We start from the raw sequence: 12,330 nt of genomic DNA on the forward strand, positions 1-12,330 counted from the left end.
AAAGTGAGCCACGGTGGTTTAGGTACAAGATACTATCATTACCGCCTACCACCTAGACAATTAGACATCCAATCCGTATACCAATTATTGTTAAAGAATCTACACGTGGGCAGACTCTTATTGAGTTATCAAGCAAACTATTTTTAATTAAAAAAATTAAAACTTAAAATTTAACACTATTACAGCTTACTCAATTTAATTATGGTCCAGGGGCATCTATTTTAGATCAACCTATTAAAGAACCATAGAAAAAAACCTTAATTTAAGCTAATTAAATCATAACAAAGCTTATTTTATTTTTTAAAAATAATTTATGACACGAGTATTATATTTAAAATAAATAAATAAATAAATTAATTAATTAAAAAGAAATAAACTCATGAACGTGGAACACAACTAGTCCGCTGCTTTAAAAGCACTTCAAAAACTCGCTCGTAGCCGCGCAGTTGAGTTCTACGGCGAAACACTGCTCTACACTAAAACCCCACCCGAAAGCCCTAATCTATTCGTTTACTTCGCAACCAATCCATCATGGGTCGCCGGAGAAATGGTGGTCACAGTTCATCCCCCCTCAATGGCCTGCCTCAGCCCCAGGGCTCCAAGATTCGCTTCGAAGACGACGACGAAGCTCTGATTGAAGAAACCACTGAGAGCTCCAACATCGACGAGTCCATGTGTGAAGCCGACGACTCTAACAGAGTCATTGAAGACTCCGCGTGTGAGCCTGCCCAGTCCTTGGATGACAAAGATGATAAAACCAGCGCTGATTATTACTTCGATTCCTACTCTCACTTCGGTAATGGTTTTTCCTCTCGGTTTGCTGATTTGTAGGCGTTTTCTTCTTCCTTTATTTCGATTATATCATTTAGTTTGATTCACCGTCGGTTCTAGGTTCTATCATTACTGTATTTTGGAATATAGTCTATGGACATGCCTTTAAACCTGCACTTCCTTTTAGTAATTGATTTACTTGAATTGCGATTTAGGTTTAACATCTCAAAGTTCCTTTGTTACTCTCCTGGGTTAAAAAAAAAAAATATTGTCCTTGGACATATGTTGAACGCTCCTTGCTGTTTAGTACGGGAAAAGTCTGCGTGAATGTGTTTATTATTATGCTGTGTTTTCGTTCATCCATTTATTGTTTTTGGGAATGTCCGTGACTTCTGGTTCACAATTTGTTATTCATCTTCAAGTAAGATCCTGAAAGTGAAATTAATTACTTTTTTTGTAATTTGTTCGTTTTACTTGTGCAGGCATTCACGAAGTAAGTTTCCAACATGGATGCAAGCCGAAAGAGTTGTTTTTCATATTGTATCTTACAGAAATTTAGCATGGCTGTTTTTCTTGTTGCAGGAAATGCTGAAGGATTCAGTTAGAACTAAGACGTATCAAAATGTAATTTATCAAAATAAGTTTTTATTCAAAGATAAAGTTGTCCTTGACGTGGGAGCAGGGACTGGCATTTTGTCCCTATTTTGTGCCAAAGCTGGAGCAGCACATGTTTATGCTGTAAGTTTGGTGGCTCTTGTGATGTGGGAATGTGCCTTCTATTTTCCCCTTTCTTTGGTTTATTCTTTTAGTTTTTGCTTCTAAGGAAGTGTTCGTTTACAGGTCGAGTGCTCCCATATGGCTGATATGGCAAAAGAGATAGTCGAAGCCAATGGATTTTCTAATGGTATCTTTCTTATATCTCTTGTTCCTCTTGTACCCAATTGTTGTAATTTCATAAAATTGTATTCTCTCAGTTATTTTCTTTTCTTGTATAGCAGTTTCTCATCACAAAACCCTGTGTTTTTTTGGCAGTTATAACTGTTCTGAAAGGGAAGATTGAAGAAATTGAGCTTCCTGTTGCTAGAGTAGACATAATTATTTCAGAATGGATGGGATACTTTTTGTTGTTCGAGAATATGTTAAATACAGTCCTATATGCTCGTGATAAGTGGCTTGTAAGTGTTCTGTGTATTTGCTGAGATTTTAGCATAAGTAATCTGTTTGAAGAGTGTTCTGTGTATTTGCTTCTGTATTCTTGCGATGATTTAATGTCACTCATCCATTCTCTAATCCAAGGCTCAATAACTTAATGGGGAAAGCCAAATGTGGGAATTTCAGCTGGTCCCTTATATTCACATATGCTATTTTGTTTCCGTCATGCAGGTTAATGATGGTCTTGTACTACCAGACAAAGCTTCTCTGTATCTAACAGCCATTGAGGATGCAGACTACAAAGAAGACAAGATTGAGTGTACGTTCAGCTAGAAATGTTATTTGAATCGTTCAGCTAGAAATGTTATTTGAATCGCTCAGCTAGAAATGTTATTTGAATCGTTCAGCTATATATGCTGCAATCTTTTCTGACATTGTTTCCTTGTTCATCTTCATGCTAAAATAGTTTGGAATAGTGTATATGGGTTTGACATGAGCTGCATCAAAAGGCAAGCCTTGGTGGAGCCTTTGGTGGACACTGTTGACCAGAATCAAATTGTTACAAACTGTCAGCTACTTAAGGTGATAACGAAACACTTTCACTGAAAACTGAGTTAATTGACACTTGAATACATCATGTTTGCCATAGTTTCTTGGTCAAATAATGAAGTTCAATATTTATGTTGAACATGAGCATTTCTTGCTTGTTATCACATCTCAAAGTTTTGACTTTTAAAAGCTTCCATCAGTTATCTAATTTTTTGAATCTCCTCCAATGCTATTTCTATCTTTATCGCCTTGAAAATCTTCGACGACTGTAATCTCGTCCTAGTTTTGAATGTTTGGTGTTCTAGTCTCATGAACTTCGATTATAGATGACATTTTTTTGGATTCTATTTTCCATGGTCTAAAAAGAGAAGTATTTTACACTTGGGTTTTAGTGATCCTTCTCTTATACCTGTTTTCATTATGGATGATATGTTTGGGTTGGTCTCACTCAGACGATGGATATATCCAAAATGGCGCCAGGCGATGCTTCCTTTACTGCCCCATTCAAGCTCATAGCAGAACGTGACGATTACATTCATGCTCTTGTTGCCTACTTTGATGTATCTTTTACCAAGTGCCATAAGTTGACTGGATTCTCTACTGGTAAATTTCTACTGGGATGAAACAAGTATTTTTAGGCTATTGTAATTCATGACTACTATTTTGTATCTTATCCTGCCAATTTTAGTTTTAGAATTGATAGAATCTTCTGCAATATTATGTTACAGGGCCGAGATCAAGAGCCACACATTGGAAGCAAACAGTTCTATACTTGGAAGATGTTCTCACCATTTGTGAAGGAGAATCCATCACTGGTAGCTTGAATGTTGCTCCAAACAAGAAGAATTCTCGCGATATTGATATCGTGCTGAAATATTCGTTCCATGGACGTCGATGCTCGATCTCGAAGACTCAACATTACAAGATGCGTTGATTCAACAACAGTGCAACAACACTGGCTTGTTTTCGATCACAATCTATGTATTCGTGTGTTGCTACATCTTCTTAAGGAATTAATTAGGTTTGACAATTATACCTTATTGATATGCTTGTATTCATTTATCCATCTGGATGCTTTAAATACAATTTATAGTTCCTCTTCTGCCAACACAAGCAATTGGAGAATGTACTCTCAATTCCTGACAATTTTTGCAATTTATAATGTAAGTTGTAAAAAGAAAACATTTCCAAATCCAAGGCTTTAGCCTTCCTGAAGAGTACTACAAAATCTCAGAACATTGATTGATTCGAACAAGAACTCTTCTGTATTTGCTATCAGTTTCACTAGCTAGCTTCCTAATGGGGCGATGCAAATACAACGAATTTAACTTTAATGTTATTGAGAGACTTTACAGTTCTTGTTTGGCGGCGGGCTTTGAACTTTTGAAGCCTCTGGACTTCGCTCTCCACCATTGCCTTACTTTGTTAGACACTCTGTAAGCGTGCTTTTTTATTGCTTCCCCTGCCTTCGAAACGCCCTTCGTGATCCTGTTTTTCCAATCACTCTTGCTCTCTTTCTCCCTCAAAACTTTGCCCTACAAAAAGGTTTTTTTCCCAATAAATTTTTGCAGAACATTTATGATTCCTAGAACTTCTGGCCATATAAAAGATGTTTTAAGTACCAAATTTGAAGGGAATTTATCATCTTCTTCCTCGTCTTCATCGTCATCTTCACCTCCGAGATTCTTCATATTCATTAGATCATCTCTTGAATACATTTTCATGCCGGGTGCTCCTGGCATTCCCTGGTTTAGGTGAAGAGCGTGGGTGAGGCTTGGAAATTGAGGAAGTGTTGGCCAACAAGCACTAAAACAACGAACTAATTACCTCCATAGATCTCAACATCTTTTCCATTTCAGCTTCCTTTGCTGACTTGGCCACGAAGGGCTCGCCTGGTGTCCTGTCCTGAATCATAATACAATACAAGGATCAACTATAGAAGACTGAATCTCAATACACTAAAATGTCAAAAACTCAAAACCACATTTTAACCAAAACTAATAACATGATTATTAAATGAACCCAAATAAATTTTATCCACAAGCATCATTAAAATTATTCACTATCTCGAACCTAACCAACGGATATATCGAACAAATTGGATTTCAAAATTATTTTAATCTCTAACGAATAACCGATGTATAACAGACCATTTGAATTTAACTAAAACATATAATTAGAGGACAAGTTAGTCCCCTTAGGTACCAGAACCCAACATTTTAATGACAATGACAATTAGCTCACACCAAAAAACGATGGATGATCTCATCGATCAGTTAAACCGGCATGTGATTAGTTGCTACCTTAGGAACTGGAGGCGGCTTAGTACTGCATGATTGAGTGAGGTCCTTGCACAGATAGTTAATCAACGATTCAATCTTTGGTTTGGAGCTATACAAGTATTCAGCAACATCAGTATCAGAATATCCCATGACCTGCGAAGGCAACAGAACAAATTTAAGAAATTGCTATATTTTCTTTCTGGTAAACCCACGATGGGGAATCTATTCTATCACAGAGTCAAAGCAATTCTAGCAAAACACACCACTTCAGATTCAGTAAACTCCTCCTGGCTATTCTTTGAATTTTTTTTTTTTTTTTTTCTTCTAGTTCATCTTTTACTTGATTTATTTGTATTGGTCTGTTTATATTGCATTTACCTAATCAGTGGACCTCATTAAGATTTGTAATCTACTAAAAACAAACTACTTAAGGAAGTAAGAAGACTATTCCTACTAGTTTGTGTCAAGGTTTTTTTCATAAAAACATCAATAATAAATGAATACAATGAGATTCTCATTTCTTATCTCCCCAGATTCTGAAGCTGTACTAATTTTTTATTCTTTCAGCTAATAAGGGTTAATAAACATCATACTCAAGGCCAAAACAATACATACCTCTTGACATGCACGCTCAATAGTCTTGCACTCTGAATTGCATTGTCCTTCGGTGTTCTGCTCCACTAGCTAAGAAGACATAGTTCTTCAATGAGTTATGGCTTACAGGTGAAGTTTATAAAGTAATAAAAACAATATAACTCGGAAAGATTATTAATATTTTGAGTTGCTTGTCGGCAAAATACTAAAAGAAAAGGTATTTCCGTTCATATTTTGAGTATCATGATTGTAAACGGAAAATTTAGTTTTGATTCATAGGACCGTTCCATTCATTTTCTAAGTTGAAAATGCCAATCCCGAACAGTGGTAACAAGTCACCAAAGTTTTATACCTAAATTCATTAGATTGAAACAGCAAAGTCTCATCTCAGTTCCACTTACCTCAAGCCTATCCCCTTGTTCAACAATGTCAATCTGCAAAATCCAATCAGCTTCTGCCTTCTTCAAATTACATACGTTCTCAGCTATTTCGATAATTTGATACTCGGAGATCTACATCAAGAACCCCAAAAGAAAGGGAAAACATTCAAATGCAGGAAAAAAAATGATTGGAGTTGATTATAATCTGAATCTCTAAATTAAAGAATCCAAAACCGATCCATGAAACATCAGCTATAAAGAATCACCTTCTTGGGAGCGATCTCAGCTCGTTTCTTCTCAACTTGGTGATACAACTGCACAGCAAGCTTCTCGCAGACCTGGCATTTGATGTACGGAACGTCCTCCCTCCTTGCAGCTGCTGATAGCTTCTTCGAACACTCAAACGTCGGAACCCAAGCAATGGCAAGAAGCACCAAAACAACACTCAGTAATCGATTCATCTTCTTCACGAAGCTCTCTGTTTAAGATTCAGAGAATTTGAATTGAGGATTCCAACAATGGTGGAAGAAGAGTTTTACGCTACAAGATTTTTCACCGAAATGGACGAAAATTGGAATCGGTTCTAATCAAAATCAAATCAATCAAACAAACGAAGAAAACAAAGGCGCTTCGGTCTTCAAGAGGACGAAACAAAACTAATAAATAAATAAATAACATAGCTGACGTGGCTTGATCTAATTGGTTCCTCGGGTACATTTACGTAGGTCCATCGATTTCATCCAATAGGGTGCAAGAAAACACGTCTTTTTTTTTTCTTTTTTAATTTTCTATTTCTTATTAATCGAGTTTCGACTTTGGAGTATAAATTTGTATTTAAAACTGATTTTACTGTTAGTTTATTATTAATTTTTTAAATTAAAAATTTGTCTTTATTAATCATTCCTTACCTCAAGTTCGAAAATAAAATATGTTAAATTTTATTTTTTATGAAATATATATTTTTTATTATTTAATCAATTTTGATAAAATTTAACCTCAAATTTAAAATATAATCTTAAATCTAAAATAAATCCTTTTTACTATTGTCAGTGTAAAAAACACACAATCACTTACATGGTATATAACTCTGATAATGAAGAATTGACGACTAGTCGCATCCCCAATAATTCATTATCAGGCGTTTCAGATCTACTAGGCATAGATATGATTCTACTTGAAGCGTCATACACTAAGAAAATACAATAAATAAACTATACATCATGAAAGCGGTAATGGAAGACAATAGAGTGAATAGAACACAGGTTTTGGTATGTAAAGAATATACGATCATAGACAACACGTTTTCAACAAACATAACCACCACATACTTGTTCCCTAATCATGACATGATTAGTTACTTTTTTTCTTTTATATATACAAATAATAATAATAATAATAATAATTCTTGCAAGTTCAAATATATATATATATACACACACACATACACACTCGGGTAAACATTTTAGCTTTTCGTATGTCTATATAATCAACCCTTACACGTGATATAGCAGCCCTCAAGCAGGGAGCGAGTAAATTTATTATTATTATTTTTTTTTTTACTCTAATAGATATATGGAGGGAACGGATGGAACACTGATAAACATAGATATATGCAGAGAAATGATGAAAAATCCTTATATTTACGGTTGGAGAGGGGACAAAATATTTTTTATAAAAGTATAAAAATCTGTCCATAGTAGATGCGTTTTAAAACAGTGAGTTTGGCGGCAATACATAACGGGCCAAAGCGGACAATATTTAGTAGCGGTGGGTTTGAGATGTTACAAATGGTATTAGAGTCGGTCACCGAACGATGTACAATATTCTCGGGTCCATTTGAATTTTTTTTTTAAAAATGATTTAATGTATGGGAGGTTGGTGAATGAATGTGAGGGAACCACTCACAAATTGACAAATGTAAGTGAAGTTGATATTAAAATATGATTAAAATGGGCATGATTAATAATTGAGTCGGATCAAAGGCAAGCAATATCATTTTTACTTTTTTAAATAAAAGAAAATTTTAAAGGACTTATTTTGTACACGTACTCGAACCTATTTGTCAGGGGTATGGGCCACGTGGATCCCATAAAAAGAGTATCCAATGACAGGTGTATGCATCAGTATGACACCAATCAGCTTTTGGTCAAACTCAATGTAATAGGACCCATTTAACTCATCATTTCTTTTCTCGTTCTTGTTAAATTATATTTTTATTGTTGAAATTCCAAAATTATTGGTTGGGTCGCATTATGACATTTGTCTATCTCAACCCTCGCTTGGTCGATTGAGTGCCACTTCCATCTCATCATCTTGTTTTATTTACGTGTGAGAGTCATAACCTACTTTTTTCGTAGTACGGTTACGATATTCTCTTCCACTTTAACTAGCCATCGTCATTGATGACTTTTTCGAAGGCACAATCTCATTGTCCATTGTGGCACCATGCATGCTCTCGACTCAAAGAATCTTCATCCCCTTCATCGCCCTCAATAAGGAACCGAGGTCGAGGCTAAAATTGGCCTCCTTAGAAATCACGTCATGCATGCTTCCAACCTAAAGAATCTTTATCGAGTTTGATTTAGGTTAGCCTTAAATATTCATAAAAAATAAAATATAATATATTATAATACTCAAAATAACGTCAACATATCCATAAAAATAAAATTTCGATTTTCAAATATATTATAGCAGAAAAATAATCTGAGGAAAGGAACTGCCATTTCGGCGGCACTAAAACGGCGCCGTTTAGGTAAGTTCATGCACTTGTCCTTTTCGGTTTTAAAAGGCTGAGCTGGCGGGACATTGACCACGGTTAACGGGTTAATATCAGTTGGTAGGGAGGGTCTCAGAGCGTCGGTGGAAATTAACCGCAGTTAAATTTTCCAGTTAGACGAGAGAATAAAAATAAAAAGGAAAAAATTGAGAGAGAAAAAATAAAAATAAAAATAAAAAGATAAAAAAATAATGAGAGAAAGAGATTGTTAAAACAGACGGAGAGAAAAGAAAGAATCGCTTTGTATATAAGCCAACGAATCCAAAGCCTATGATTCTGGAAGAAGAGAGACGAGAGTAAAAGCGAGCGAGACAGAGACACAGGAGGACCTCCGCGACCGACGGCGACCGGCTGTTTTGGTGGTAGCGCTATCGGACGGACACAGAGCTTCGGCCATGGCAGATTCTAACGACTCTGTTTCCGTCGACATGGAGAAGATCTATCTCGGTGGAACGGTTTGTCTTAATTTTATTCGTTTCTTGCTTTTTTCCACCAGGGTTTGCCTTTAATGGCTTGGTTTATTGTGCAGTTGAATCGTTTTTTATTTCTCGGTTCTTTCTTTTTTGTCGATCGAGAGATTTTAGCGGGGTTTTTTCTTCTCTTCATGATTTGATGGCTTAAAATCCCGTTTTCTTTTTGCTGTGGGGCTGGGGATTCTTATTATGGGTGAAGTGTCTTATGGCATTCTATAGCTTTGTTCGGATGTGAATATAAAGGAGAAAATTATTTGGGGATTATTACTTTCCCACTTTTCTTTTTTTCCCGTTCCGATCTGGAGTTCATTTCCATGGCTCGTTTGACCGAGGATCTTCCATTCATTAGGAAGCTATTAACAATTAAGTCCAACCCTTCTTCCTTAAATGAATGAACTAATTAATTAAGCTAGGCAATGGGTTAGGTTTTGAGGCTACTTTCTTGATTCAGGGATCGGTGTTTTTTCCTACTTGTTTAAATGCTTGATGTGATAACGATGGGATTTGATCATTTCCTATTTCTAGCTTCTGGGGTCCTTTTTGTTTCCTTCCAATTTTTTCCTTCTCTTTTTGGTTTGCATTATGTTCTATGTCGTTGTTATCTAGGCCTTGACATTTTTAAACCCTGTTATTCCTCCTATTCAATTTTCTTTTACCTCTTTTGACGAAGGGTTTTCACCTGGTCAAGCTTTTATGAGGATTAAGACATCTTGTATCTCTTTAATTTGTGTTTTTTTTCTAGGATTTTTAGTTTTTCAGTTGGGGTTTTGGGAATTGTTTGTTTGAACTTCGCAATTATCAATGAGTTTGAAGATGGTAGTGCTTTTGTTAGATATTTTTCCATTTGCTTTCTTGTAGTATTGGTTGCTTATCTTAGTACTTAACTTATCCCTTGAGGATATGATCGTTAATCGCTGGAAGCCCATTACTGAATGAACCAACGCCTTACCCACTTTTTTGCTTCTTATTCTTCTTTTTGTAATGAAACTTTATTTGTGTTGACAGATATGATTGCTTATTTATCTTGGCTGTTGTCATAATTTTTGAGCTAATGATAATTCGAACGCAGAAATATACATTCGTATTTTCGCTCTACTTTTATAAAGTTGTACTAGATTGAAGGAACAAGTTAGCTTGGGCATCTTGAAAGGAAATGCACATGGGCTGTTCTTTTAGGATATAATAGGCTGGAAATGTTGGACTATTTGAACTTTTTTCCTTCCAAAAGGGCTTCCTTTTTGCTCTCCCATAGCTCGTACAGGAATAATATGTGATTGGGAGAGACAACTACAAGATGTTTCTTATTTATATTCTTTTTGATTTGAGTGTTTTGATTCCCCCCAATACTTTTCATATCAAATGCCACTTATGTCATTCACAGGAGCATCATATACGAACTGGCCAGGGTTCTGTGTCTGTTATAGTTTGCGGAGACCAAGACAAGCCGCCACTGATTACCTATCCTGATTTGGCTCTAAATCGTAAGTGCTTGGAGTTATCCGTTCTTCTTAGTCGCCATCTAAGATGCATTAATATGGATACTAGACACAAATACTGTGACAGGTTAGTTTGTAAGTATCTAGGGCATGAACATGGCAAAGACACGTTTACTTAAATATACATTTAACATTTTTACACCAGAAGGAAATTCAAAGTCCATATGTTTATGTATTTATATGCTTAAAAATATGAATTTGATGTGTTTTGCACTAAAAAATCATCATTATATGTCTATTTAGTATACTTAACAAATGTTTGAACTAGATTGACTATGTACAGCTAGTATGTAACTCATTTATTGTGCTAACAAGTGTTTGAGATGTGTCCAACAAGTGTAGGACTTGGACAAGTGAGCTAAACTAAAGTGTCTGTGTTTCTTACATCATCTTCAAAATATGTGAAATAACTTTTAAGTGGTTTCTTTTCACTGAGTTTTGCAGATATGTCGTGTTTTCAAGGATTATTCTTCTTCCCTGAAGCAGCTTCTTTGCTACTTCACAACTTTTGCATCTACCATATCAGTCCACCAGGACATGAGGTCTGTATTATTGTTGAGTAAATTTGTGTACGAGGATAACTGTATCTGCTTCTGAATACTATATTCACATAGCTTCCTTTTCGGAACTTTACCAAGAGTTCTTGCAGTTAGGAGCTGCTGAGATTTGTCAGGATAATCCTATGCCCTCTGCTGATGATTTAGCAGATCAAATCCTTGAGGTTCTCAACTATTTTGGGTAATTACAATGCATCCTCTCTCGACTCCTCTTTAGAATTTTGATATCAAAGCTTGTATAGTTGATTTTGATTTGGCTATTTCTATTACAGACTTGGTGCAGTGATGTGCATGGGGGTAACAGCAGGCGCTTACATTCTTACGCTTTTTGCTGTACGTTCATCTCATTGTGAAATTTATTGTGAAGCTCAATCAAAAGTTTTTTTTGGTCTGACCAATTTATTATTTTACAGTTGAAATATAGAGAACGTGTTCTTGGTTTAATTCTTATATCCCCCTTATGCAAGGCACCGTCTTGGTCCGAGTGGTTCTATAATAAGGTAACCTTTTCAAGCCTTGTTATTCTTCATAGATAGAATTACATTCAAGCTTTGATTCATGTTAAATATCTTGTATCCGTTGTACTTGCAGGTAATGTCTAACTTGTTATACTTCTATGGCATGTGCGGGTTGTTGAAAGAGTGCTTGCTTCAGCGGTACTTCAGCAAGGTTATATGATTTCCATTCTTAGAGTTAATTCACTTTTCTGTGTTCACCTTTGATATTGTTGTGGGTGACTGGATTCATGAGATTGTGTTGTAACTTGCAACAGGAGGTCCGTGGTAGTGCCGAAGTTGCAGAGTCCGATATAGTTCAAGCTTGTAGAAAAGTATGTGCTAGTTTGTCTGTCGTGTATCCTTTTCCGTTTCTCGAACTTTTCTCGTTGTTGGTTCAAATTTTGGGTTGGTTTGATAAAGATGGTATATCTGTTCTGTCAGTTGTTAGATGAGAGACAGAGCAACAATGTTTTGAGGTTCCTCCAAGCAATTAATGGGTAAATTCTTTTCCCATCTCTACCATTCGTTCCGCTCATCCACGTATATGTCAATCTGCAACGCAACCTTTTTTTCCCTTTTGCAGAAGACCAGACATTACTGAAGGGTTGAAAAGGCTCCGGTGTCGCACTCTCATTTTCGTCGGGGATAGCTCGCCTTTCCATTCTGAAGCACTCCACATGATATCAAAATTGGACAGAAGATATAGCGCCTTGGTTGAGGTATGACATGATAGTAATTGAACGCTCTGCAGCCACAATTGCCTAGGCTTCGTTAAATAATTAACCCGAGGGGGGGGGGGGGGG

The 12,330-nt window shown here is 36.1% G+C and overlaps 4 protein-coding genes across 7 annotated transcripts in view; 3 read left to right on the forward strand and 1 right to left on the reverse strand.

Annotated features, from left to right (window-relative positions):
• The first annotated feature begins 427 nt into the window (after positions 1-427).
• Positions 428-3,576, forward strand: LOC111441237 (protein arginine N-methyltransferase 1.1). The gene is made up of 9 exons (XM_023078231.1): positions 428-796; positions 1,254-1,264; positions 1,354-1,509; positions 1,612-1,675; positions 1,804-1,946; positions 2,155-2,242; positions 2,390-2,505; positions 2,925-3,075; positions 3,201-3,576. The coding sequence occupies exons 1-9, from the start codon at positions 532-534 to the stop codon at positions 3,404-3,406; spliced, it is 1,200 nt and encodes a 399-aa protein (XP_022933999.1). The 5' UTR covers positions 428-531; the 3' UTR covers positions 3,407-3,576.
• A 66-nt stretch (positions 3,577-3,642) lies between these two features.
• LOC111441240 lies at positions 3,643-6,356 on the reverse strand. The gene is made up of 7 exons (XM_023078239.1): positions 5,995-6,356; positions 5,750-5,860; positions 5,370-5,438; positions 4,776-4,907; positions 4,300-4,377; positions 4,095-4,217; positions 3,643-4,007 (listed from the first exon to the last, which is right to left on the reverse strand). Exons 1-7 carry the CDS (start codon positions 6,187-6,189, stop codon positions 3,822-3,824), a joined length of 894 nt encoding a protein of 297 aa, XP_022934007.1. The 5' UTR covers positions 6,190-6,356; the 3' UTR covers positions 3,643-3,821.
• Positions 5,669-12,330, forward strand: part of LOC111441238 (protein NDL1-like) — a 7,775-nt gene continuing 1,113 nt past the window's right edge. The window contains exons 1-11 of the mRNA XM_023078232.1: positions 5,669-5,682; positions 8,795-8,959; positions 10,359-10,458; positions 10,918-11,015; positions 11,123-11,211; positions 11,303-11,363; positions 11,444-11,530; positions 11,622-11,699; positions 11,803-11,859; positions 11,969-12,024; positions 12,111-12,246. Coding sequence (XP_022934000.1) covers positions 8,900-8,959; positions 10,359-10,458; positions 10,918-11,015; positions 11,123-11,211; positions 11,303-11,363; positions 11,444-11,530; positions 11,622-11,699; positions 11,803-11,859; positions 11,969-12,024; positions 12,111-12,246 — 822 coding nt within the window. The 5' untranslated portion in view covers positions 5,669-5,682; positions 8,795-8,899. The remainder of the gene's footprint in view (positions 5,683-8,794; positions 8,960-10,358; positions 10,459-10,917; positions 11,016-11,122; positions 11,212-11,302; positions 11,364-11,443; positions 11,531-11,621; positions 11,700-11,802; positions 11,860-11,968; positions 12,025-12,110; positions 12,247-12,330) is intronic.
• Positions 6,956-12,330, forward strand: part of LOC111441239 (probable acyl-[acyl-carrier-protein]--UDP-N-acetylglucosamine O-acyltransferase, mitochondrial) — a 25,777-nt gene continuing 20,402 nt past the window's right edge. For all 4 annotated transcript variants that reach the window (XM_023078236.1, XM_023078234.1, XM_023078238.1 and 1 more), the window contains exon 1: positions 6,956-6,957. The gene's annotated coding sequence lies outside the window, so the exon portion shown is untranslated. The remainder of the gene's footprint in view (positions 6,958-12,330) is intronic.

Source organism: Cucurbita moschata, unplaced genomic scaffold (assembly GCF_002738365.1).
Source record: "Cucurbita moschata cultivar Rifu unplaced genomic scaffold, Cmos_1.0 Cmo_Scf00003, whole genome shotgun sequence".
Lineage (NCBI taxonomy): Eukaryota > Viridiplantae > Streptophyta > Magnoliopsida > Cucurbitales > Cucurbitaceae > Cucurbita > Cucurbita moschata.